Here is a 23443-nt window from a genome sequence, read left to right as displayed (position 1 = left end):
AGAGAATGTTGCATTTAACGTAAAATAAGTGTCAACCAGTTGCAGTGTTGTTTTTTTTTGGGAGGAAACAGCTCGAGAAGATTCTTTTACAGCTGTGGAGGGATTTAAAATATCTCCTCTACTGTACTGGCCATGTTCCAACTCTCACTAACTCTCTGTCACACACACACACACACACACACACACATTGTATACTCACACACAGAGGAAGAGGGAAATAAAGAGCCCCTCCATGCCTCTGTCTGCTGTTTTCCCCTCCTCCTGCCTCCTCTAGCTCACTGCAAAATGTGATAGATAAGAGGCTCTCCCCTCTCATTGGCTCTCGTCTTGTGATTGACAGCCCGTTGGGCCCGCCTCACCGGTCTCTGTACATGGATCGGTCTGCTGCCAGAGCCCCAGCATCAGAGAGTGGAGTGGAAACAGGAAGAGGAGGAGAGGGGAAAGAAAGGAGCCAGAGGAGAGAGGATCGGGTGAGACAAGGTGGCGAGGAGTGAAAGAGAGGAATAGGGGAGCAGAGGGGTGTGTGGACCAAAGAGAACCAGGACACAAAGAAAGAGAGGTAAAGGGGGAGCGCAGAGGAGCAGCTGGATGTGCTGGGCTGGCTCCTGGCTGAATGTGAATGTGCTACATGCAGTGTGGAAGCAGTGCGAGCTTGTATCTCTGAGTCCTCTCTGTGCAGTGTTTGTCCACATTTGTTGGTTTTCTCTGTGCTGCCCGTGTGTCATTGTTCTGAACGATCTGCCTTGGCTGAACATACTGCAGCGTGTGTCTGCAGACTGCTGCACGTTCATGCATGAAGCCCACACACACACATACACACACACACACACACATGCAATGCTCACATGCAGAGACAGAGTGCAGGGGCAGAAATGTGAAATGATGAGCAGTGGAGGGGGGCTGTTGCGGTTACACTTGTGTTGTGGTTACATTTGTGCTCTGGAACGTTTAACTGTTGAATATCAGCGTGTGTGTGTGTGTTAGTGGGAGGTGTACAGTAGTAAGAAGCCACCAGTGTGACCAAGTGTGATGATTAATCTCCATTTAGAGTAATGTCCAAACTGTGTCACATGGAGTTCTTACCTGGCTGAAAGTTCAGCTGTCTGTTAAACACCTCTCACACACAGAGACCATCTGGTTTTGTTGTGCTCTTGTAAAACAATTGGCTCAAATGTCTCATTTCTGACTGAAAATAGAATAAACAACCAGTATCTATGGTTGCTATCGCTAATGTACGGCGTGCACCCAGTGTATGCTATCAGTTGGTATGATTGCCAGCTTAGGCAACCACCTGGATGTGCGATTCTAGGTTACCATCCCTCACACAAGCCAGCTGTCACACACACACACACACACACACACACACACACACACACGTGCCTCCACTGCCTTATTCGAACCTGTTAACCGGCTTCATTGTCTTTGTTCGCAAACAGCTGTACATTTTGCATTGTTTGCAAAAGACACCCCTCTTTCTTGTTCTTGACCTTGCCTTGGTACATTCCAGCACCCCTCAGAGGGCTATGCTTTATGGAGCAAACACCGGGAGAAGCTGCTATTATGGAAAGGGAGAAGGGGATAGGGCAGAGGGAAGCGGGGCTGCGGGGATGTTATTTTTAGAAATGTGATTGATATTCGGCTCATACTGTACATTCTCTCTCTGTGATCGTGACACTATTTCAGGCCTGAATCCAATAAAATACTGCATGTGCGGTGCGTTCAGGGTCTGTCTGTACGCTGTCGCCTCACACTTCCCCTCCATCTGTTCTCTTCACATCTCTGCTCCTCGTGTTAGCTAGCCTAGGAGCCACCAGAGACAGGCCTGGTGTGGTGCAGCCCATCCTTCCTTTTATGGTATAGGACCAGTATCCTTACTACTTCCACACACACACACACACACACACTCACACACACATGAAGTCTCAGCAAGAGAAGCATTTCTGCAGTGGTTCACTGCAGCTAGCAAGCAGCTCCAGATATTGTGAGATATTCAAGAATGTGACAGACTGTTGATTTGTCCAAATGAGAACACAAATTGGAGTGTGTTTGCAGAGCTGCAGCAGATCTTCACTCCACAGTGAGAATTTTTTATTCAGCTGACAGAGCAGGTGTATAAAGGCTGCAGACATCTGAGAAGAGTGAGCAGAGAAAAGAAGATGGAAATGCGGAAGCACACATCAAATCCTATAGACTGTCTGCACTTCACCCCCCTCTGTCTCTCTTTCTCCATGTCAAAATCACGCACACACACGCGCACACACACATGCACACACAGGCAAACACTCCCCTCCTTGCTTGAGGCCTTGCTCCCAGCTCTGGACTAAATGATATCATCGGTTGCCAGGGATACAAGGACACAGCGTGCAGAGAAAAGGGAGGGTGAGGCATAGGCAGAGCCATACACATAGCCTGAAAGAGAAAGGAGGAGGCTGGGATATTGGGTATCAAGAAAGAAAAGGAGCCTTGTTGAAACAAGTAGTGAAGATAGCAAAGGTAATGGGGCAGGGCCATGACGTGGAAAGACAGAGAAAAGAAAGCTTACCAGCTTGTCAAAGGTTGCCGGCCCATTCTTCCTCTCCTCTCTCTCTTTCATCTCATTTCATTCTTTCTTTGTCTGGAGAGGCTCAGGTTTGCAAAACTGCAAATGTGTGAGAAAGCATGTGTTGTATGAAAAGGGAGACGAGAATATAAAGGAAGAGAATGGCAGCAATACCTGAGGGATGGAGGAGAGACACTGCCCTTGATTTGAAACAATAAAACCTTCCTGTCTTGTACATCTGTGCACCGACTGACTGTGGTATTTCCTCACTCTCTCTACTATGTGTGTCTGTGTGTGTTTGCCAGTGAGCGGAGGATGAGCATGTCTATTTAAAGGGATCCGAGTCTGCCGTCTTGCTATTCCTGACTGGCAGCATCATCAAATTTAGACCAGAGTCTGTGTCCCCTTTTCTCTCAGTACTCATTGCAAGGTAAGATTGGTGACAAGGATACACATGCACACACACACATGCACACACACGCACACACACACACACACATGCGCATATATGCTATCAGGTTTTAGATAAATGCCTCCAATTTACACTTAGCAACAGTGTTGGTGTGGTGAAATTGCAAAAGGTTAGACAGCCTAGATGTGAAGGGATGCATGGCTATCCCTCTGTGGTGACAGAGACATGACCAGGGTTTCCTTGGTAACGGAGGTAGACAGGAAGCAGACCAAAGGGTGCAGACAGCAGGTTTAACCTTACAGTAGTTGTCAACTAAATCGCCAGCAGCATAATAAATACACATTCTTACCTGTAAAGCATCATGTGTGTACAAATATTTCACTCCATAAGTCAGGAACAGAATCCTAATGTCTTTATGACATTATGCCCACATTTAACACTCCTGTACTGCACTGTTTGCACTGCACATTCTTGCCTTTAAGTTATCTCGCTGCGAAGCAGAGAGTGTACCCCAACAGCAACTTAACCCCTTTTGCACATGACATCATTTGGCCTTGGAGCTAAATTCCAGATGTCTCGAATTAACCCTGCACAGATGGGTTTAATATTGGAAGCACAGAGCCATTGTTGTGTAGAGTCAAATTTAAGCCGCTGTTGACTGACGGCTCCCCCTACAACACTGCTACATGTATCCCAGTGTGCAACAGGGAGGGTCTACAGCAGATGGTTGTGTCTGTTGTCCGTGTAATGTTGCTCAAATGTTAGCAAGCTCAGGATTGAATGCACGGTAAGATGTTATGTCAAAGGAAGAGGAAAACTGTAACACTGGTTACAACTGTTGCAGGGAAGCACAAACTGTGAAACACAGTTTACAGTTGTTGCCATGATTTGAGCACACACTGAACCTATTTATTACCAATCAGGATTGACAATGTTGTGACATTAGCATAAATTCCTATTATGGGACACAAACCCAGACAGGCAAGTCTGGGGATAAAGTCATACAACCAAGATCCAAAGAAAAGGAAGCGGTTGGTGAAGATGTTGTTTCAGCCGCAGCAGAGAATCGCAGAAGCTCAGAAAGCAGATTTTAGTGGAACAGGAGGTGATTTGAGGATTAGCGTGGATATACTCAGACATGCTGTGTCTATTGCACATGATGGCATACAGTGCTGCATGTTAGCGTAAAGGTATGATATCATACTTTACTGTTTTTTAGCAGTGTAACACGGCATACTCTGTCATATAACATGTACATGAAAGACTTTTGTGTCCTCTTTCTACTCTAAAAATAAATCTAAATGCGGTTGACTCTACAAAGCCTGAAGCCACAGCAGTAAGAACAGTCTGGCTTCAGTTGCTCTAGCAACTGGTTGGAAATGGACTCTTGAAGAGGTGGCTCACTTAGCCCATTCAGCACTCACAGAAAGGTTATTGCAGCACAGCTGCAACAGTCTTACCACAAACAAACCTGTATAAAACAAACATGTACCACTAGGGAAGTGGTGACATGTCGCACAGCAGTTTTCATACTATTTCTAAATAGCTGAGGGAAATGAATGCATAGAGAGATGCAGCCTGCGTTGATCTCCAGTAGAGCAACGATCGCTTCAGCGTGCAGAGCTGAACTTTACAAGGTCAGCTAACCTCAACATAATATACTGAGCGTGTTTGGCAGCAGCAGCAGAGACAGTCAGAGATCCTCTGTGTCTATGATAAAAGAGACGGCTGTATGCAGCAACTCTATTTTAATCAAAGTGAAACAAGCCAATAAAAATCCAAATGTGCAGAGGAGGCTAAGGATTAGAAATTGTGATCAGACAGTACATGAACAACTTGAAATTCTGCAGAGGCACAAGCAGCCTAACACCTGACCTGGTTTAGTGGTCCAGCACTCAGCAGGTAGCTTTAGCGCTCTCTGTGCCTGTACCATAGATGGCTGAACTAGCAGCTGATGGATCGGATGGAAGATGAGTGCTGTCGATCCGAGACGCAGTCACCACCAGTTCTGTCAGAGGAACGAAGAATCAGAGCTTTTACTGCACAGTGAGAGAAGAAGTACAGCAGCCCACCCAGTTTTTCCTCTCTGCTTCTCTTTGTTCTGAAAGCGAGGTCGCAGTGGTCCATCATCTTAGTGCCATGTACTTTTTTCTGTCATTGGATGGCCACTGGCTGTGGTGACTGCTGGGTGGGAGTGATTAGAGAGGGGCTGAATGCACAATGCAGCTTTGGCTGACTGGTGATATGAGCGCTCAACACATACAGTGCAGCAGAAAAATCCAGCATGAGATACACAAAATGACACTTTGGTCTTGACACAAATCACAGACCCACAAGGATAAAAAGCTTATTTGTGATTTTGCAGCAATTACTGTGCAGACATGCTATAGAATTATGTTTCTCTCTCTCTAGTCATATATTGATTCCATCTCTCATCCATGTGTCTTGTCTGCAGGCTGCGTTTTGCCCTCAGGTGTGAAGTGGAGGGCCTCCCAAACACAGACCAAGACTGGTAACCACAGAACATTTGCTTCTGCCTCTTTGTGCCACTTTGTGTGTGTGTGTGCGTGTTTGCATGAAAACATGTAGCATGTGCACCACTGCAGCGCTTTCTAGTGTCACAGTAGTACTGACTGTATTGAGGCACTGAATGTCCAATCAAGCAGCTATGTGGAGGTATAGATCACTGTCAGTGGTGTTGTGTGTGAAAACAAAGCTCAGCATTTACGGCAAACATCACAGATAGTGGAATGATGGAGATGCAGAAATGCACCTTGATGTTGTTTCCACCTGCTGCTGTAATTGGATTTTACTTGACTCGATTACAGAGCACTTCCTGTAGGCCTTTTCAAATAATGAATCAGTGTGTCGAGCAGTCTTGCGAATAAGCATCAGGGAACTAAATCTTCCCTTAATTTGTGTCATATTGCGTAAATGAAGGAAGTACTCACAAATTAAAATAGTGCAGAGTGGTGGGTGCTGTCATTGATCTGACTGGTTGAAAGTTGTTTGTCTGTTTTAAAGCAGTTTCTTTAAAAGAGGCTTCATATTTATTCATTTGTTCACTTATTTATTCAAAATCTGAGCCCTCGTACACATTAAACAACATCTGTGTTTCAGGCTGCATGTATCACCCAGCAGAGCTGTACTCTGGCCGTAACACATGGGACTCCTATCCAGCTGGAGGACCTAACAGAGGACAATGGGCTCCTGTAAACGGTCGCCCCTGGAGCCACACACAAAGGTCAGCAGCACCCTCATTCACACTCGCTGTGTCTACAGTGTTATCTTTTATTTGTAAATGGGCAGCAGTCCTTTCTCAGAGCACACATCATTACAGATGCAGAGGACATATCTTGTGCATATACTGTACTGTGCAGTAGTGTAGGTTTCCCCTCATTTCTTAAGTGATCATGCAGTATGATAGTCATGCACACCCTAGACTTCTAACAAGGCTACAGTAACCTTCATTGCAACCAAAGGGGATATTGTTGCTGCTGCAGTTAAGAAAGCAGATACAATAAAAATGTCTTGCACACCTAGACAGTTGGAATAAAAGAAAAGTCAACCTGAAAAGAATTTCAACTCAGTGGGAGTGGATAGTGGACCAACTTGAGGCTTGAACTTCCCCAACAAAGGTCATTCCAGCAGGTGGGACTCCAGCCTTTGTTGTCTGGGTTGATTCAAGATAAGCACCACTTTAAGGAACTGGCTGATTAACTGAAACTGTGATGAGCATATTCATGAACAGCTCTTACTTCAGCTGCAGCTGTGAGCATGAGCCCATCTGCAGTTTAAACAAGCGGGACTCTGGTGAATGAAAGTATAACTTCTCCAGCTGCAGCTGAGAGACGCCTCAATGCAGCCGTTCAGCTGCAGCAGTTGAGGTTGGCTCTAATGAATATGGTTGTATGTGTCGTCTAGTTGAGGTTTTGGCAGTACTAACAGTTGGGACTCTGATAAAGAGGTGTGACTGCCGAAGAGACACACAAAAAAAAAACTATAATCCAATCCAGCTGAGAAATAACACCACAAGTCTCCTTTCAAGGTGAAATTACAGACAGTATTTATGATGCGTGTTTTTATTTATAGTAATAGAAAAGGAACAAATATCAATTATTGGGTTATCCAGTTGGCCGTTTAAAAAGTTCAATAGGGTCACAATAACAACATCACCCTCTGCATGGCGTTCAGTGACCCTGACCCAGCCTTGCAAATTTACTTTGTATTCTGTGAGGTCAAAGGTTATTGCTGTGAAAGTGGGCACGAAAAAGACACCCACCTGCAGTAACAGCTCATTTTTAAATGATGCAAAGCAAGAAACCTTTGATTTCAAAAGAAAGAGCAAACGTGCAAAGCGAACACTTGCAAAGAGAAACTGATGTCAGTCAAGGAGAACACGCAAGTTTGGCTTCAAGCTGACTTCTGGCCACTAGCTAACAGGTTCAGAGCTCCCAGATTTGTTATATTCATACATGAGCTGTTTTTGTTCAACTCTCTGCTGCATTATTACCTTGAGACACTATAGATTTCATGTGTTTTGTTTTTGCTACTGCAGATGCCAAGAAGGGCGCAATCAATCACATAATCTGCCGTCAAGTCGTCTTTATAATAGGTGAGTAAAGCAGTATAAACAACAATCACACTCTTCATTGTAACTGTGCATTTTGCATCCGGTATCTACACCATGAAACTTCTTTCTTGGTTCATTTGGTCTTTTGCTTAGGGGGGAGAGAACAGTCAACCGTGTCCAGGACAAGGGCATCTCTAAGGGGCACAGACAGCCTCTACGTCTTTGGGATGGCAAAGAGCGACCGTTTGAGGGCCAGAACTGGCATCACAACTCCACGCGGTCGTTCCACAACCGAGCTGGCACCAACAACGGTTATCTAACAGGACCAGGAGACCGCTACGCAAACTGGGACAGCAGTGTCAGCAACTCTGTGGTGAGACCTGCAGATGTGGAACCGTATTCTTTTCGAAGGAGTTCATATTGTCACTGGAGCTAAAAGCGTGTCATCATTTAGACTTTTTGCTTAAGATTGTCCCCTCTCTCTCTTTGACTGATAGCACGGGGGTCCTCGCCTGCATCGCAACAACAGAGAGGTCCAGTCCCCACCGGAGAGATGGGCCCCCTCAGACTGCCGCAGGAGCTTTCCAGGCAGAATGATAAACAACAGACCAGGACCCTGGAAACGGCCAGACCTCCACCAGAGGCGAGACCAACTGCACCAGCACAGCCCACCCCCACAGCACCCTTTATCCCCTAGGGAAGAGTGTCCGGCCAAGAGGAGAAGGGAGTCTGGCCCTGATCAGGTAAAGTTTGTTTCCTTAATGGAGCCTGTTTATCTCTACACTGCATTTCATTTCTGTGCAGGAGCACCAAATCACCAAATCCCATCCAGTATGACAGGATGTTCATGCTTCTCTGTTTAGCCATCTCATCCTGGATCAAGGCATCTACCCTTACTTGCCCATGCCCCATCACCACCTCGCCACCACCGCTGCAGCCAAGACGACTGGAAGCCTCTTAATGACAGGGGGGGTCCTAGCCACCACTCTGACCACAGGACCTCAACAACACAGCAACAGGTAAGCTTGTGTCACGAATACACAGTTCCTGAAAACAAACACGTTGATCATTGTTGAGTTCTTTTGTTGACTGTGTTGCAGGAAACCTCTAAACTGCGAGCTGGAGGACATGGCTTCAGTAACAGTAACCTCGCAGCTCTAAGTCAGAGCTGTGGCAGCAGACCACCGCATCACGGAAGCAGAGGGAAGGTCGACCGGAAAATCTCGTCTTCACCAGCAGACCACACCCGTGTGCCTTACAGCCACCAAAACCATCATTACCACTACCAACGGCACACAGGCCACCCCAGAGCCCTACAGCACAACCCGTCGCTACACCCTCTTGAGGACTCACGGAGCTATCACCACAAACAAAGCACAGTGAGAATAAAACATTTTAATAGCATGAACACACACACACATATGTTTGCTTTTTCTATTACCCTCTCTTTGCTCTTACTAAATAGAGTGTGTCCAAGTCAGTGTTCGTTGATTAATCAAGTACATGGTGCTAGTAAATTACAAATGAAGGAAGTGAAAGCTCTACACATCTCTTCCTTTTTAAAACCTGGGCCTGTCACCAGGCCTAAGTTGCTTCTGATATCACCAATTTCGGTGTAACAATACATATATGTGGCTTTGAGTGTCCGATCCCTGAACACATGTCTAAACAGATATATTACTACCTCTGCAGGAACCTCAGCGCACTCATCAAAGGGTCATTTCAAGGGATCTGGCCCTCTCCAAGTCTTCTGGTGCAGACTCGCCTCCCTATTCATCCCTCCTCTGCAGCACTAAGGATGGAGGTTCTACTGCCAGCAGTCCACGTGCTCCTTCCAGTCCCTCTTCATACACGGCGGCCATTGGCAGAAAAGATACATCAGTCATTCATCAATGTAGTCCTGGCCTCAGTGGACAGCAGAAACTCCAGGGAAGCCCTAATCACACCCTGAGACCTAGCCTGACATCTACCACGTCTCTTCCATCCCACGTTGGTCCAAAATCCAGGTTTTCAGACGTCAAATACAGAAAGACCTCACAGCCCCTCTGCTCACGACAGTCACCCCACAGCAGATCAAGAGCAAACAAGCCCGAGAAGGAGTTCGAAGAACACAAAAAAACAGATAAGCTGGTGAAAAAGGAGAGAAAGGGCGAAGCTCAAAAGACAAACAGAAAGGGTGAAGAAAGAAAAAGGCGGAAGAAAAAAGATGAAAAGAGGTTGGCTGAGAGAAAAAAGAAGAGGGATAAAGCGACGAAGAAGGAAAGAAAGCTTGGCTTGAAAAGTAAAGTCACAGAAAAGGAAATGTTTACTTCCATCTCTACTTCCAACTCCTCAGGAGACGCCAAAATGAGTAAAATGGAGACTACAACTCTGCCTGCTGAGAATCAAAGCCAGCCACCACCCAAACACAAGCACAGGATGAGGAGCGGACGAGCAGAGAGGACACACAGGCCGTCCACAAAACCTCCTCATCCCAGCTGCACTTCACCACAGCCATCCTCCGAATCTGAAAACCACAAAATGCCCAAGAAGAACAGCAGCCCCCCAAAACCTCCCACTAAGGAACCACTAATGCAGACTCTTCCCAGGAACACCAGTCCCAACCAGACCAGCAAGAAGCCCACCATCGTCTCATCTCAATCAGAAGACGGACCAAAAGCAAAGCCCAGTGATACACTCCCCTCCCTTCTATTTGAAGCCTTAGCACCACTCACTACAGCATGCTCTATTAGCTTAGAGCAGCCCATGCATGACAAAGAAGGAGGCCAGAGAGGGCTCCTCAGCGCCCCAGACCTACAGCCTGTGGCCTCGATGGGAAACTTACATGAAATGGGAGACAACCTTGCGAACACTCCTCCTGTTCTCAGCTGGCAGGGCTCTCCAGTATCAGCTCTGGGAGAGGATGAGGAGGAGCTGGAAAACGGAGTGATGAGTAGACCTGTCCTCCAGCCCAGCCCCACCCAGTGCTTTTCTCCTCCACCTGTTGACGGCGAGAGTGTTGATGATGTGAATAAGGAGCATCTTGAAAAAAGTCCACCGGCCGATCGTTCCAGGAATGCCACATCCGAATTCTGTGATCTGCCTTGTGCAACGGAACAAGTTACTGAGGATGAAAAGGAAGAAGAGGAGGACAGCGGTGGCGAAACCTCTGGCTCACTTCTTCATGAGCTTCGCCACCATAAAACTGGTTTGGATGATGTCTTCAAGAGCCTGGCCACCTTTCTCGGAGGCCAGAGGGTCACGTGCCGAGGCGGTCCGTTTGGGGGCCCTCCGGCTGGTGCCAATAGGGGAGTGAAGTACTCCTCTTCTCTTGCGCTGGGGCCAGAGATCCACTGTCAAGAGCATCAGGATTTCTCCCCCAAATCAGATCCCACAGCATCTTCCAAACCTGCTAATCAAGCACCAACTCACACTACCTCAGATACACATTTGAAATCCCACAGTTTGACAGATCTGAGGGAGGCTGTCACAGACGCTCCAGTGCAGGAGAAGCTGGAAGAAGTTGAGAATGATAGAAAAGAGAAACCAGAGGGCAAAGATACAGAACTCCTCAATGAGAGAACAGAGGCATCTCTTCTGGATGGGTCACTGAGTGCAAAGCTGAGGCTGACCACAACACATACAGCCTCTTTTACCGGCCTCATTACTGTCTCCACCAAGGAAGAGAGAGGAAACAGCAAAGAGACACAGCGCATAGGTGCAGACAGGAAGAGAAAACAAAAGGCTAAGGATGGAGGAAGAGAAGGAGAGATCAAGATAAAGATAAAGACAGAAGAAAGCAGTGTCATCTGTCATAAAAACAAAGCAAATGAAATAAGTGGTTTGGACGAAAGGGATGTTTCATCCTCTGTGCTCGTCATCTCCAGTAACTCATCCAGACCTCTCAAAGATAGTACGAAGGGCCAGATTCCTCAGGAAAACCAAACCCTGCATGGCAAAGACATCCAGAGAGAGGAAGTGGACACTGAGAACACCGAGAGGAAGACACTTACAGAGAAGAAGGAGCACGTCAGCGAGTTAGAAAGTGTAAGACCCTCAGCAGCCGGAAACACAAATACCAAGACCCCGAGTTCAGCGTCAACCGTAACAATCAACACATCCAAACTATGTGTGTCCACACCTGCAAGCAAACCTCCCTGCTCATTAGCCCCAGTCGACCCACTGAAGCTGAAAGCATTGTCCATGGGCTTGTCTAAGGAGCTGAAGATCCTCTTGATTAAAGTGGAGAGTGCTGGAAGACAAACGTTCAACATATCCGAGGTCGAGGAGCAAAGAATCCCACTTTCCAAGATCAGCATCGAAAACACGGCCACCGAAGTGATCAGAGCTTGCAAGTGAGTACTCAGACAAAGGCACTGTGATTAATAGCATTTTGATGAGTGGCTTTTACACCCAGGTTTTTCTTTTTGATGCATTTTGTCATTTTCTTCCAGGGGGACAAGGGTGAAGGGGAAATTCAAGGAGTCGTTCCTGCTTCCCGCCTTCTCTGTTAAACCAAACATTTCCATTGAGATCCCCATACCTCGAGAAAAACTTAACCCCCCTACGCCAAGCATCTACGTAAGTCCAATCCAGCTGTATCGAATCCTAAAAACATGTCTTTAGCTATTAGTAATCAGTAATTAGTATTAGTATTAGGTAGTGATTCATTTGTTGATTAATTTCATGGTTAATGTTTTCATTGTTTAGTCTGTAAAAAGTCAAAAAATGCTCATCACAGCCCACAGTAACGTCTGCTGCTCCAAAGAGTCTTCATTTATCGTCAAAAATTGCAAAGAAAAGCTGGAAATCCTGACATTTAAGAAGCTGGAACCAGCAAATCTTTGATGTTTTTACTTGAAAAATGACGATAAATGAATTATCAAAATAGAATTTTCTTTCAATTGACTAATCAATGAATTTGTTGTAGCTCTATCGGCCTTGCTTAGCAGCCTGGTTTAGGGATGGCGATGTCAGCCTATAGGTAGTCAGCCCATCACTTAAAGCTGTAATATCTCAGTAACTACATGATGGATTGGTACAAAATTTCAGACATTCGTGTTCCCCTCAGGATGAACTTTGGTGATGCCATAAATGTTCAGTTACCCCAAAATTTTAACTAGTCTAATACTGTGGCTAGATACTTGTAAAACATAAAACTGAGGACATCCCCATCAGCATTAACTGTACTTTGTGTTTGGTGCTAAGTAGCAAATGTTAGCATGCTAACACACTAAACTAAGATGATGAACATGGTCAACAAATGATATGTAACATCAGCATGCAAGCATCAGGACCATGTTAGCATAAGCTAAGCGCTGCCTCACAGAGGCCCTTGTGTGGCTGCAGCTCCAACCCTTGTTCTTACTTGAATAAAAGACTGTAAATCTCCACCATAACTCTACTGAATTATTTGAAATTGAATTGAATTATTTCTTGGATCATTTTCTGGATGGCTTGAGAGAGAGCTGCCTTGTCATACTTTGTTTCAAGACATGTACAGATATCCAACCCACTGTCAGTATTCATTCCTTTGCTGTGTTCATAATTACTCTGTATTTTCTCTGCAGTTGGAGAGCAAGAGGGACGCCTTCTCTCCAGTTCTGCTCCAGTTCTGCACTGATCCCAAAAATGCTGTTACAGTCATCAGAGGCCTTGCTGGCTCTCTCCGCCTTAGTAAGTTTATACAGCACACTCATCACAGCTAATTTATCCTACTCCACTTACTCTATTTGGCCCAACAGATCGGATTCCATTCAGTCTAAAGTTTTTGATGATTAATAACACATTGCCATTAATTAGAGCCATTTGTTTGGTGTAAATTGTCATGCAAGCAGCAGGGAAAGAGAACAAAGACGGGACTGAGGCATTGATTCTTCGGCTAGAAATGAAGTACATCATACAACTATGGGGTTCAGCTGTAATAAACATTTTAATCATGACATTTTAAATATTTAATCATTTTGAGTCTATGGATGCTGCATCTTTCCCAGTCATCGTCGGAGTACAGCATGCAAATATTGTGGGGGTGAAGATCTGACAAATGAGGCGAAGCCTTTCAGTTATAAGAGGTGCCGTGTGTATAACCTAATAGGGCAGCACACAGTGGCACGTTCTCACAGTCACATCACAATCGCAGTTCTTTATGGTACCCATTTGAATGCAGACCATGTATGCTCAAGCATGACGTGATGCTGGGCCGCAATGATCCAGCATTGTTGCTTTAAATGCATTTGCTTATTTCGGTGTATGTTCTTTACAATCATCCCCTACAGATAAGGTAATATCATTTCTATTTCGGACTTCTTTTGTCTTTAGGTCATACTATGTTGAACTGGGAAAACAACAGTTCTGAGTGTTTAAAAATCCCAAAGCCTTGTGAAATCAAAAATTAAGAATGATTCAAAAATGTAAAAAAGTACAGTTGTGTAAATTTGGATTCATCTAATAATCATCTCTGCTTTCTTTTCCCTATGTGAGACCTTGGTCTGTTCTCCACCAAATCTCTGGTGGAGGCCAATGCAGACCACGCTGTGGAAGTGAGGACTCAGGTTCAGCAGCCCGCTGATGAGAACTGGGATCCCAGTGGTTCGGCGCAGACGTGGCCATGCGAAAGCAGCCGCTCACACACCACTATTGCCAAATACGCCCAGTACCAGGCCTCCAGCTTCCAGGAGAGCCTGCAGGTAGACATCTTCCCACATGGCACACACATGTGAACATAAATGGTTTAATGTTCAGAGGATATGGATTCATCATGAACTGACTTAAGCTGTCCTGTATTGTAGCGCTCATCCTCAACCTCACAAAATATATAATGAAGACAAACTTTATTAATTAATAGCCCAGTCACCATGGCTGGCCAATTTGCTAAAAGTTGTTTTTAGATTTTATGATTTTAGTCTGAAAATTTTGGCAGAGTTGTTTAGAAGATTCTCTCACTCCGTCAGCTGCTTTAGGCTCTTTATGCAGTTCCGGGTTCAGTGTCATCCTCAGTAACATCACCTACTACAGCACCAAACTGCATGATGTTTTGACTTTATTTCTGTCGTTATTTCTCTGAAAGTCTTCTTTTTGCTCTTCTGTAACTTTGTATGAATGAAACCCACAAACACAGCAGAACACATATCTTAATACAACCGTGTTAGGGGTGTTGATCGTGCCTGTGATCACCTTATGAACAGGTAGCATCATCTGAATCACTGAAACAAGTGGTTTAGTGTGTCCACTTGAGAGAGTTTGTAACAGCAAGCCCCACAAAAACCTGAGGTGCAGGAGAAGAATACAATGTTGTTGCAGGAGGCTCATCAATATGAGCACCAGAGAATAACTAGAATAAACACTAACTGTTGGTTCACTTTGATAAATAATGTCTTTCTGATGAGAAAATTGATTTCCGCCTTTCTTTGTGTCATCTCTGGTGTGCAATGACTCTTGAGCTTTCAGCAGGTTTTAGTAAGTTGTTTTTGATACTGCTGGAAAAGAGAGGAAGAGGAGAATGGTACATGATCTATACTATAGTACACTGTACATACTGGAAGTACATGTAGCTCTGTTTACTCTTGCCAGTGTGAAACATAGTTCTTTGTCATATCTCACAGTCTAGTACAGTATTCTTAGTATGATCGATACATATATTTTCCCACAATTAGCTCAGCCCTTTGCACCCCAGTGATCCATTACTAAACAGTCCTCCCATAATCCTGCTCATTTCAAGTGATCTCTATAGAAAAGCAAAGTAAGCAAGCCAAGTGCATGGCCTGATGAAACCCCCACACACTGAAGGTAAATAATCATCTGTTTCACTTAATGTGTGTCCAGGACTAATGTTGTAAGTGAACTGTGTAGTGATGTATTTTTAGCTGTTGGCCAACCTGTCAGCTAAGCTCATGTAGATGTGTTATAGGAGGAGAAGGAGAGTGAGAATGAAGAGGAAGGAGAGCAGGCCAAGCCCTCAGACCCGTCGGCCACAACAAAAGCTGCGCTGACACAAGCCAACAGTAAAGCTGCTTCCGTCTTCAGCAAAGCCCAGCCTGTTAATGCCACCGCCACACCCAGGTTAGCACAAATCTGTCTTCAGTTTGCCCGAAAAAAATTCACAGTTTCACCACGTTGACAGCGTTCAGCTCAGACCTTGTTCTTCTCCCCAGCTCAGAGCAGAAAACAGTGGGAAAGATCATCAAATTTGGGACCAATATCGATCTCTCTGACCCTAAAAGGTGAGATTACGTCATGAAATCCTGCCTCTTCTACCTGAGGAGCCTTGTCGTTTCACGTTACTCATCATATGTGTTCAGGTGGAAGCCCCAGCTGCAGGAGCTGCTCAAGCTGCCAGCTTTCATGCGCGTGGAATCCAGCAACAACATGCTCAGCCACGTTGGTCACACGATCCTGGGCATGAACACCGTGCAGCTCTACATGAAGGTGCCAGGCAGCCGCACGCCAGGTCAGTGTGCGTCTGAACTGATGTTACAAATGACGGACGGTCGGGGTGAATGAAACGACTGCATCTCTCTTCAGGTCATCAAGAGAACAATAATTTCTGCTCTGTCAACATCAACATCGGGCCCGGCGACTGTGAGTGGTTCGCTGTCCACGAGCACTACTGGGAGTCCATCAACAGATTCTGTGAGAAGTGAGTGAAGAGGCTGTTTGGTTTAACAGCAGGTGTAGCGGGAAGCCGCAGTATCTGTGCGTGAATGTGATCGATTGTTTCCTTCAGGCATGGGGTAGACTACCTGACAGGGTCCTGGTGGCCAGTCCTGGAAGACCTCTACAGCACCAACATCCCTGTGTACCGCTTCATTCAGAGGCCGGGTGACCTGGTGTGGATCAATGCGGGGACTGTGCACTGGGTCCAGGCGGTGGGCTGGTGCAACAACATCGCCTGGAACGTAGGACCACTCAACTGTAAGTTACAAGGACCAAAAAAACAAAGAAGAAAGATTAAAACTTGATGGTCCAACGTTCCTTGTCTGAATTGTGAATGAAATATGCTGCCTGCTGTCAGCCTCACCACTGTTTGTGTTTTTTCTGTTTTTGCTCCTCCAGCGTACCAGTATCAACTCGCCCTGGAGCGATTCGAGTGGAACGAGGTGAAGAAGGTCAAGTCAATCGTTCCCATGATCCACGTTTCCTGGAATGTGGCTCGCACCATCAAGATCAGCGACCAGGATACCTTCAAGATGATCAAGTAAGATGTCTTTCTGTGCGCATCTGCGTTTGTGTGTGCGAGCGTCTGTTTGCTTACGTCTTTCGCTGTCTGCTCCTCGCTGTCCCTCAGACACTGCCTGATGCAGTCCATCAAGCACATCCAGATTCTGCGAGAGCAGCTGGTGGCTGCAGGGAAGAAGATCTGCTACCAGAGTCGCGTGAAGGACGAGCCAGCCTACTACTGCAATGAGTGTGACGTGAGTCCCTTCTCCTCCCCCGGCCTCGCTCTCTGTCATTGTTTGTGTATGTGCTGTGGATGCATTGCAAACGTTTCTGTTTCTGTACAGGTGGAGGTGTTTGACCTGCTGTTTGTGACCAGCGAGAACAGCAGTAAGAAGAGCTACGTGGTGCACTGTGAGGACTGCGCCCGAGCTAAGAGCCCATCGCTGGCAGGAGTAGTGGTGCTGGAACAGTATCGGGTGGAGGACCTGATGAAGACCTACGACAGCTTCACGCTGGTCAGTCTCACTTTCTAAACTTGCACGCTAACAGTGATGCCAGAGGTTTTGACTTTGAGGGTTCGGAGGCTCAGTCAGTTTGAATCGGAGTCCATGTTGCTTCATGCATATAGCCTTATCATTCTTCTGCAGTGCAGAGGCGCAGGGCCATATCACAAACACATATCAGCTGTGCCAAAAGCTTGAAATCATATGAGTTTATGAACAGTGATTTTTGCATGTTTCAGCTCATTGTATATAATTTGTGTTCACTTTAAGTTACTCTTCACCATTTTCCAAAGCAAACATTAGGATTTTAGACTGATTTCCAGTCTTCACTGTTTCAGGTCTTGTCAGTATAAAATGAAAATCAACTTTAAAAGTCTTGAAGCTTGTCTGCAATTGACGAAGCATTCCAGTGAATAGCTGTGTGTGTATTTGTTGTTCCAGTTCGTATCATCATTGTCTTGTTCTGTAGCTGCGAGCAGGGACTGCTTTAAAAAATCCCCTTTGTTGGTGCAGAGGAAGATACTTCAAAACTTACATGATCTTAGCAGTATATATGCCATCCATTCTAACACTGCATACTGTATCATCCAGAGTGATGTGTGGAAAAATGTGATTCGTTGAGCTTGTATTCATATCATGAAGTCTAGATTTGTTTAGACTGAGCACAGGTGTTTTTCACATGGACTGTTCAACACAAACACGAAATAAATTCAAACATCTGGACACGAAATATTTCACAAAAAACTGGAAAATATACATAATGATCAGAAGTTATACAGTGTATTTTCTGCATATTTGATATTTTTCTGATGAATCACTTTAATTGTTTCTAATTGCCAATTGGTCCCTAATTGTTTCCTAATCATAACTTCATGTGCAGACACACACACACACACACACACACACACACAGTTCTGTGAAGTGGCCAGCTGAACTGTCTCTCCTTCTTTTTCCCCCCCTTCAGGCTCCATCATCCTTTTCAAAGTGAGGACTCCTCCCTGGTGTCTTTCAGCCATAACCAAAACTCTAATGGCAGCACAAATGTTGTCTTCAAGGCAATCTATTCCTGAAAAACACTCTCTGAATCAGCCAATCACGTTTACTCAGTATTGTTTACATCACACAGTAAGGTATGGATACTCAGCCAATCCAACTATAGCTCACTGTCTTCCCCATACCAGCTGCTGATTGGACGTGTGTTTTGAAATAGAATGACTAGACTGGTACTTCTTATGAAAAGCATTTCAGATGTGTACAAAAAAAAAGAAAAAAAAAAGAAATGTGAGCACTGCTAGCACTGAAAATCAGGTTATATGTTCAACGGACACTGCTGTGATTCAAAAGCGTCAAGTAGCCGGTTCTGTGTATTAATTCAGGTACTTTTATGCAAATTCAGTAGAACTTTTTTACACCAATCTAGTTATTCTATATGTCCATGAATTTGCTGTGATTCTGTTGTACCAGCAGGGGAATGGCTTCACAGGAGAAGTAGCTGATTGTCACATTTGGCATCGTATTGGTTCCTGTTTTTGTTTGGTATTCAGGTAAACTCTGACATTTGTAACTCCTGTCTGTATACTCTTTGAGGTGCTACTCCAAACTTATTTATTCTCGTTAGATACTTAAAAAGTTTTACCAGCCTAGAAGTACACCACATTGGCCTTGCGAACTGTATTTAGAGGAGAGGTAATTAGAGGATTAAACACCCACAAATAAGGTTTTATGTAAGTATTTAAAAAAAGTGAATCAAAAACTTTTATCATTTTCTCTAAAATACGGGTTTACTAGAGGACTAATATGGTTTCATTCTTAGTTGGAAATCCAGTGTGTAGATGGAAAAATTCAATTTTTTTTGCTTTCCAGCTAAGTTCAGCTAAATAGTCTTTGATGTGGTTTCTTTGATTCTCCCAGAAAACAGACATAGTGTTGTTTTTATTTTTGGAACGGGAAATCGATCCCAGTTTTATACCTCTTTTGTTGCTATGTTCTTGTTTCTAGATAACAGATAAAATAAATAATTGTAAATTGTGAATGAATTTATGGGATACACAGTGGTGTGCATAGACGGGCTACGGGGGGGGGGGGTCGCCGTTGATGTTTGTGTCAGTGAAGTGCCCATTACAGTCTGAAAAAGGTCCAAAGAGACACACAATCACAATCCTATGATGCAAAAGCCAATGAGGCCGAACAGATGACCGGACTGAAAGGCACCTCAGCGTTTTCATATTGTCCCGAACATCCACCGTGATGAGGTTCACCTCCATGCACTGCCAGTTTCCAGGTTCACAGGCTGAAGAGCACATGAATTGACACATGATAAGAAGGGCCCAGTCAACATTTTCTTCCTTCAAAATAAAAGGCCTGTTTTGTTGAGGCTGCACGCTCCATCATTTGGCTTTAAATGTCATTATAATGCAAAATTTATGCAGCAGAGCCCGACCGATACTAGATTTTTGAGGCTGATTTTTATATTTGTAACGGCATATTGAGCAATAGTAGAAGATATTTTTAACAAAGACGTAACATAAATAATCCTGGTACAGATCCCTTGGATTTTTTTTATTCTTTTTGAAGAAGAAGAAGAATCATGACCAAGCTGCATAAATTCATTTGACAGTGTAAAAATGACTGTCAGTGATCTCTGGTGCACAAACTCTGTAATGGAGACACTGCTTCTAAATGACCTCAAGCAATTTCTTCTAACTGACCTACACACACGTACCTGCAATAAGATAATATGGGCTGATATACTGGCCTGGATGTTATCGGTCTAGCTCTGCCTCAAAGTACATTCAAAAGCTTTGATTAGCACATACAAGTACACTGGATTGTATTCACATGCAGTGATTTGGTTGCGTATGTTAGGCCTGTTCTTTCATCATCATTTAAATGGATGTTCAGTGTCACAGCTCTATAAGCACTCTAACAAAAGGCCCACAAATGACATCTTTCAGATCTTACCCTGCCCTCATTAGTCTGTGCACACCATTTACTGTACATACTGTATCTGTTTTCAGGTTTACTAGAAGACTTATGTAGTTTTGTTCGCGATCAAAAATCTAATTTGTATATGGTCAGATGTGTCCACCTCAGTCACTTGTTTTTGTTGTTGCTATATTATAATACACCATAAAGATATCCTGTTTCACTCTAGTTTAAATTACTGCAATGGGAATTTCTTCCCACTTTTATACCTCTTTTTGTTGTCAGTTTCTGTTTTTTGGATTACAGAGAAAATGGAAAATTGTAAATTGTGACATTATTTATACTGTACATGGTTGTTTTCTTATATATTTATTGCATATCAAAGGGTACTTCACTTGATAAGGGGCTACAAGGTATTTTAAAATGTAGTATGGTCATAATGTGTGGATAGGGGAAGTGCAATCAGAGGGCGGTTTAATTTTCATGGTGCTAGACCCCTCCTTGCCTCAATGCCCCCTCATTAAACAGCATATAATGATGTATGAACACAAGTCAGTGATAGAACTCAAACCAACCGGTTGGTGCTTAGAACCATTTCAACACAGTTGCTTGTAACAGAAATGGAATGATGTCTTTGTACTGTATCTAACAGATAAATACAAGATCTTTTCAAATGTTTCCTTTCTTTTTCCATTGTATGAAATTCATAATCTTGTGAGGCGTTAGTGGTTTTATGATGAGCATTAGCAGTAGTTGTAATTCTTGACACTTTTGCAGAGACTTTTAGGGATGTGACTTTTGATGATGTCGAGGTTTCGGTTTTTTTGTGTCTTGTCCTCATTATTAGTATTATTTGAAGGATGCAATGATGCTCTTTTTCCTCTTGACTTGTTTGATTTATGCTGCACTCATTGTTTCAAAAAGAACTCACATAGAAGAAAACCTGAGCCAGACCTGTCTTAAATCCCTCTGTGATTTTTCTGTGACATATTGTATTGTTGTTCGAGAAAATAAAATGTTTTGATAAATTATTCAACAATGAGTCCTTTGATTTTTCTTTCTGCGGTCGCACCAGTTGCTGTGTGGTGTGGAGAGTTGGACTGATTCTGCAGGGATGCAGGTATGTGTGCTTCCCTTAGATGTCCAAAATGATGCGCTGAATATGACTTTGATTTGTTCTGAGCTCTCCAGGAAGTAGAAGCGATTCGCCATCAAATGCAAAGATTTGTTCTTTGTCACTGTTTCATTGGCAAACCTTTACTGCGTGATTCAAAACATTTTCCATACTGTTTCTCATACAGGGAAATGTGTTCTGAGAAAGCACATCAAGGTTTTCACTTGCTTTGTGAAATATCTCAACATCTGCTTGACGGATTAGCAGACAATCATGGTCCCCAGAGGATGATCCCAAATGACTTAAGTGATCCCTGACTTTTCCACCAGTGCCAACATGAGGCTGACTTTTGGATTTTGAGAGAAACGTCTCAACAACTGTTGGATGGATTGACGGGAAATTTGGTTCACGTGTTCATGTCCCGCTCAGGATGAGTTGTAATAACTCTGGTCATCCTCTGACTGCTCATCATGCACCATCACCAGCTCAAAATGTTTATTTGTCCAATACTTTTTAACTAAATACCTGCAAAACTAATGATGTTCCCTTCAGCCTCTGCTGTGCTTTGTGTTTAGTGCTAAATACCAAATGTTAGCATGTCAGTAAGCTATACTAAAATGGTGATCAATGGGAAATGCAGCTGCTTAGCATCAGCATGTTAGCATTGTTGTCCTGAGCATGTATAGGATACTCTTAGTCTTGTTGTCTGTTCTCATGGTTGTGAGTGAGCCTGCATACTGTGCATTTTGCCTGCATTGTGCAGTCCTCTGTGGGTTTCCACCAACAGTGCCAATCTCAAAGATCAGAGGCTTCTGGCTTTTGTTGTTGTTATTCTCAGTCATGCTGCATCTCAGGACTGTATGATCCCAGCGCTGATATTTCATCAGCTCTCCTCTGGTCGTAGTTCAGGCCGCCGGGTGGCTCCACTGGCCCAGTTTGCTTAGGGCTTCTGTCAGAGTTGATGCTGCAGGAGGAGAGAGCTTCCCTCTTTTTCCCTTTTCCCTCCAACATTTTCCTGACACCACCTTCTCAAAGCCTCAGCTGCTCCGTTTAGTTAAGAAACAGTAATCCAAAGGTAACCGCAGGCAATCTCAATAACACATTAAATGTATAAAATCTCATTTTTGTCCTTATAAGCAACAGTGTGGCCTGGATCATGTGACCAAAGTGGGACATACACTCACAGTGAACCTCCACCCTTTTCTATGTGTAAACCAGAGGCTTTACCTCTCTGGTTGCTATTTTTGCTGCATATTCCTGTCTTACTCTCCAGGGTCAGAGGACATGTGAATGCCAAAGCAGCAGATGCAGGGACAGCTCATCGTAGAGCGTGGTCACAGCAGCGGATATCCCGGTTCCAAGGACAGGAAGACCGCTCTTCCTCCGCCAACCCCCTCAGACATTGACATACACATACAAACAGGACACTGTGGCACAGTTAATAGCAAAACCACCCCATGCTCCCACATTTTTTTACTCGCAGTCCTAATGCCATGGACTCTTTGATCGTTTTCCCCTGTACCGACTCTTAAAATGCCCTTATTCACTCCAGGGAGTGTATATATCTAAGAAATAAATAAACAAAGTTGTCCAGAGTGGGAGAAAAAATGAGACTTCATATCAAAATACTAATTTCACCCTTTGAACTGAGCCCCTCTGGTTTCTTATCAGTCCCATGATAGCCTCTCTCCCCCACCAAATTAGTCAGCGTTCCCCCCTCCCCCTCCCCATCCTCATTTCCTTATGCTCTCTGAAAGCAGAGCTCTGTTTTTCATCAAAAGGTCAAGGGCCAATTCTCTGTCATTCCTGCTTTGGAGGCAAATCTTCAGCAACTCTGGCCTGCCCTTTACCTTCTTCTTTCAGCGCTGTGTGTTTCTGCGGAGCAGTTGAGTCGCGCTGACACCCCCATCAGTACAGTATAGCGTGATGGGGACTGTAGCATGGCCTATATCTTATGTAACAGTCAGCCTTAAAGCCACAAAGTGGGCTTATTGGCAGTTTGTGACTTTTTTTTAGCATGAACATCAATAAAAAAACAGCTCAGTTGTTTTGGATTTAGAAACCCACCTTATCAGTATTTGACAGTGGAGTGGAGAAAGTCCTCAGTGAGGGTGTCAAGTGTTGTGGATTGGGCAGCATACCCTGACTCCTCTAATCTGTCCAAATAAACAGTCTTCCTCCCTCCCCCTGGTTCCAGGGGTTATCACAGAAACCCTCCACTGCTCCCCTGCCCAGACACAAA

The 23443-nt window shown here is 44.4% G+C and overlaps 1 protein-coding gene across 1 annotated transcript; it reads left to right on the top strand.

Moving 5' to 3' along the window:
* The first annotated feature begins 473 nt into the window (after nucleotides 1–473).
* Nucleotides 474–19210, top strand: kdm6bb (lysine (K)-specific demethylase 6B, b). Its single transcript, XM_041952300.1, has 22 exons — nucleotides 474–559; nucleotides 2845–2969; nucleotides 5407–5463; nucleotides 6072–6195; nucleotides 7510–7566; nucleotides 7678–7897; nucleotides 8022–8267; nucleotides 8388–8543; nucleotides 8625–8903; nucleotides 9217–11858; nucleotides 11958–12084; nucleotides 13074–13179; nucleotides 13984–14189; nucleotides 15410–15561; nucleotides 15654–15722; nucleotides 15801–15949; nucleotides 16024–16138; nucleotides 16226–16413; nucleotides 16555–16696; nucleotides 16787–16913; nucleotides 17004–17174; nucleotides 18127–19210. Exons 4-22 carry the CDS (start codon nucleotides 6077–6079, stop codon nucleotides 18148–18150), a joined length of 5295 nt encoding a protein of 1764 aa, XP_041808234.1. The 5' UTR covers nucleotides 474–559; nucleotides 2845–2969; nucleotides 5407–5463; nucleotides 6072–6076; the 3' UTR covers nucleotides 18151–19210.
* The last annotated feature ends 4233 nt before the right edge of the window (nucleotides 19211–23443 follow it).

This window comes from Chelmon rostratus, chromosome 14, assembly GCF_017976325.1.
Source record: "Chelmon rostratus isolate fCheRos1 chromosome 14, fCheRos1.pri, whole genome shotgun sequence".
NCBI classification, from domain to species: Eukaryota; Metazoa; Chordata; class Actinopteri; order Chaetodontiformes; family Chaetodontidae; genus Chelmon; species Chelmon rostratus.
The sequence above is the reverse complement of the archived record's forward strand: the minus strand, read 5'-3'. Positions and strand labels throughout refer to the sequence as shown.

Excerpts from the sequence above, each read along its gene's own strand:
- kdm6bb (XM_041952300.1), top strand. The coding sequence starts at position 6,077 with ATGTATCACCCAGCAGAGCTGTACTCTGGCCGTAACACATGGGACTCC. Across the intron at positions 8,544-8,624 it reads CCTCAACAACACAGCAACAG|GAAACCTCTAAACTGCGAGC; the intron begins GTAAGCTTGTGT and ends ACTGTGTTGCAG. Across the intron at positions 11,859-11,957 it reads GAAGTGATCAGAGCTTGCAA|GGGGACAAGGGTGAAGGGGA; the intron begins GTGAGTACTCAG and ends ATTTTCTTCCAG.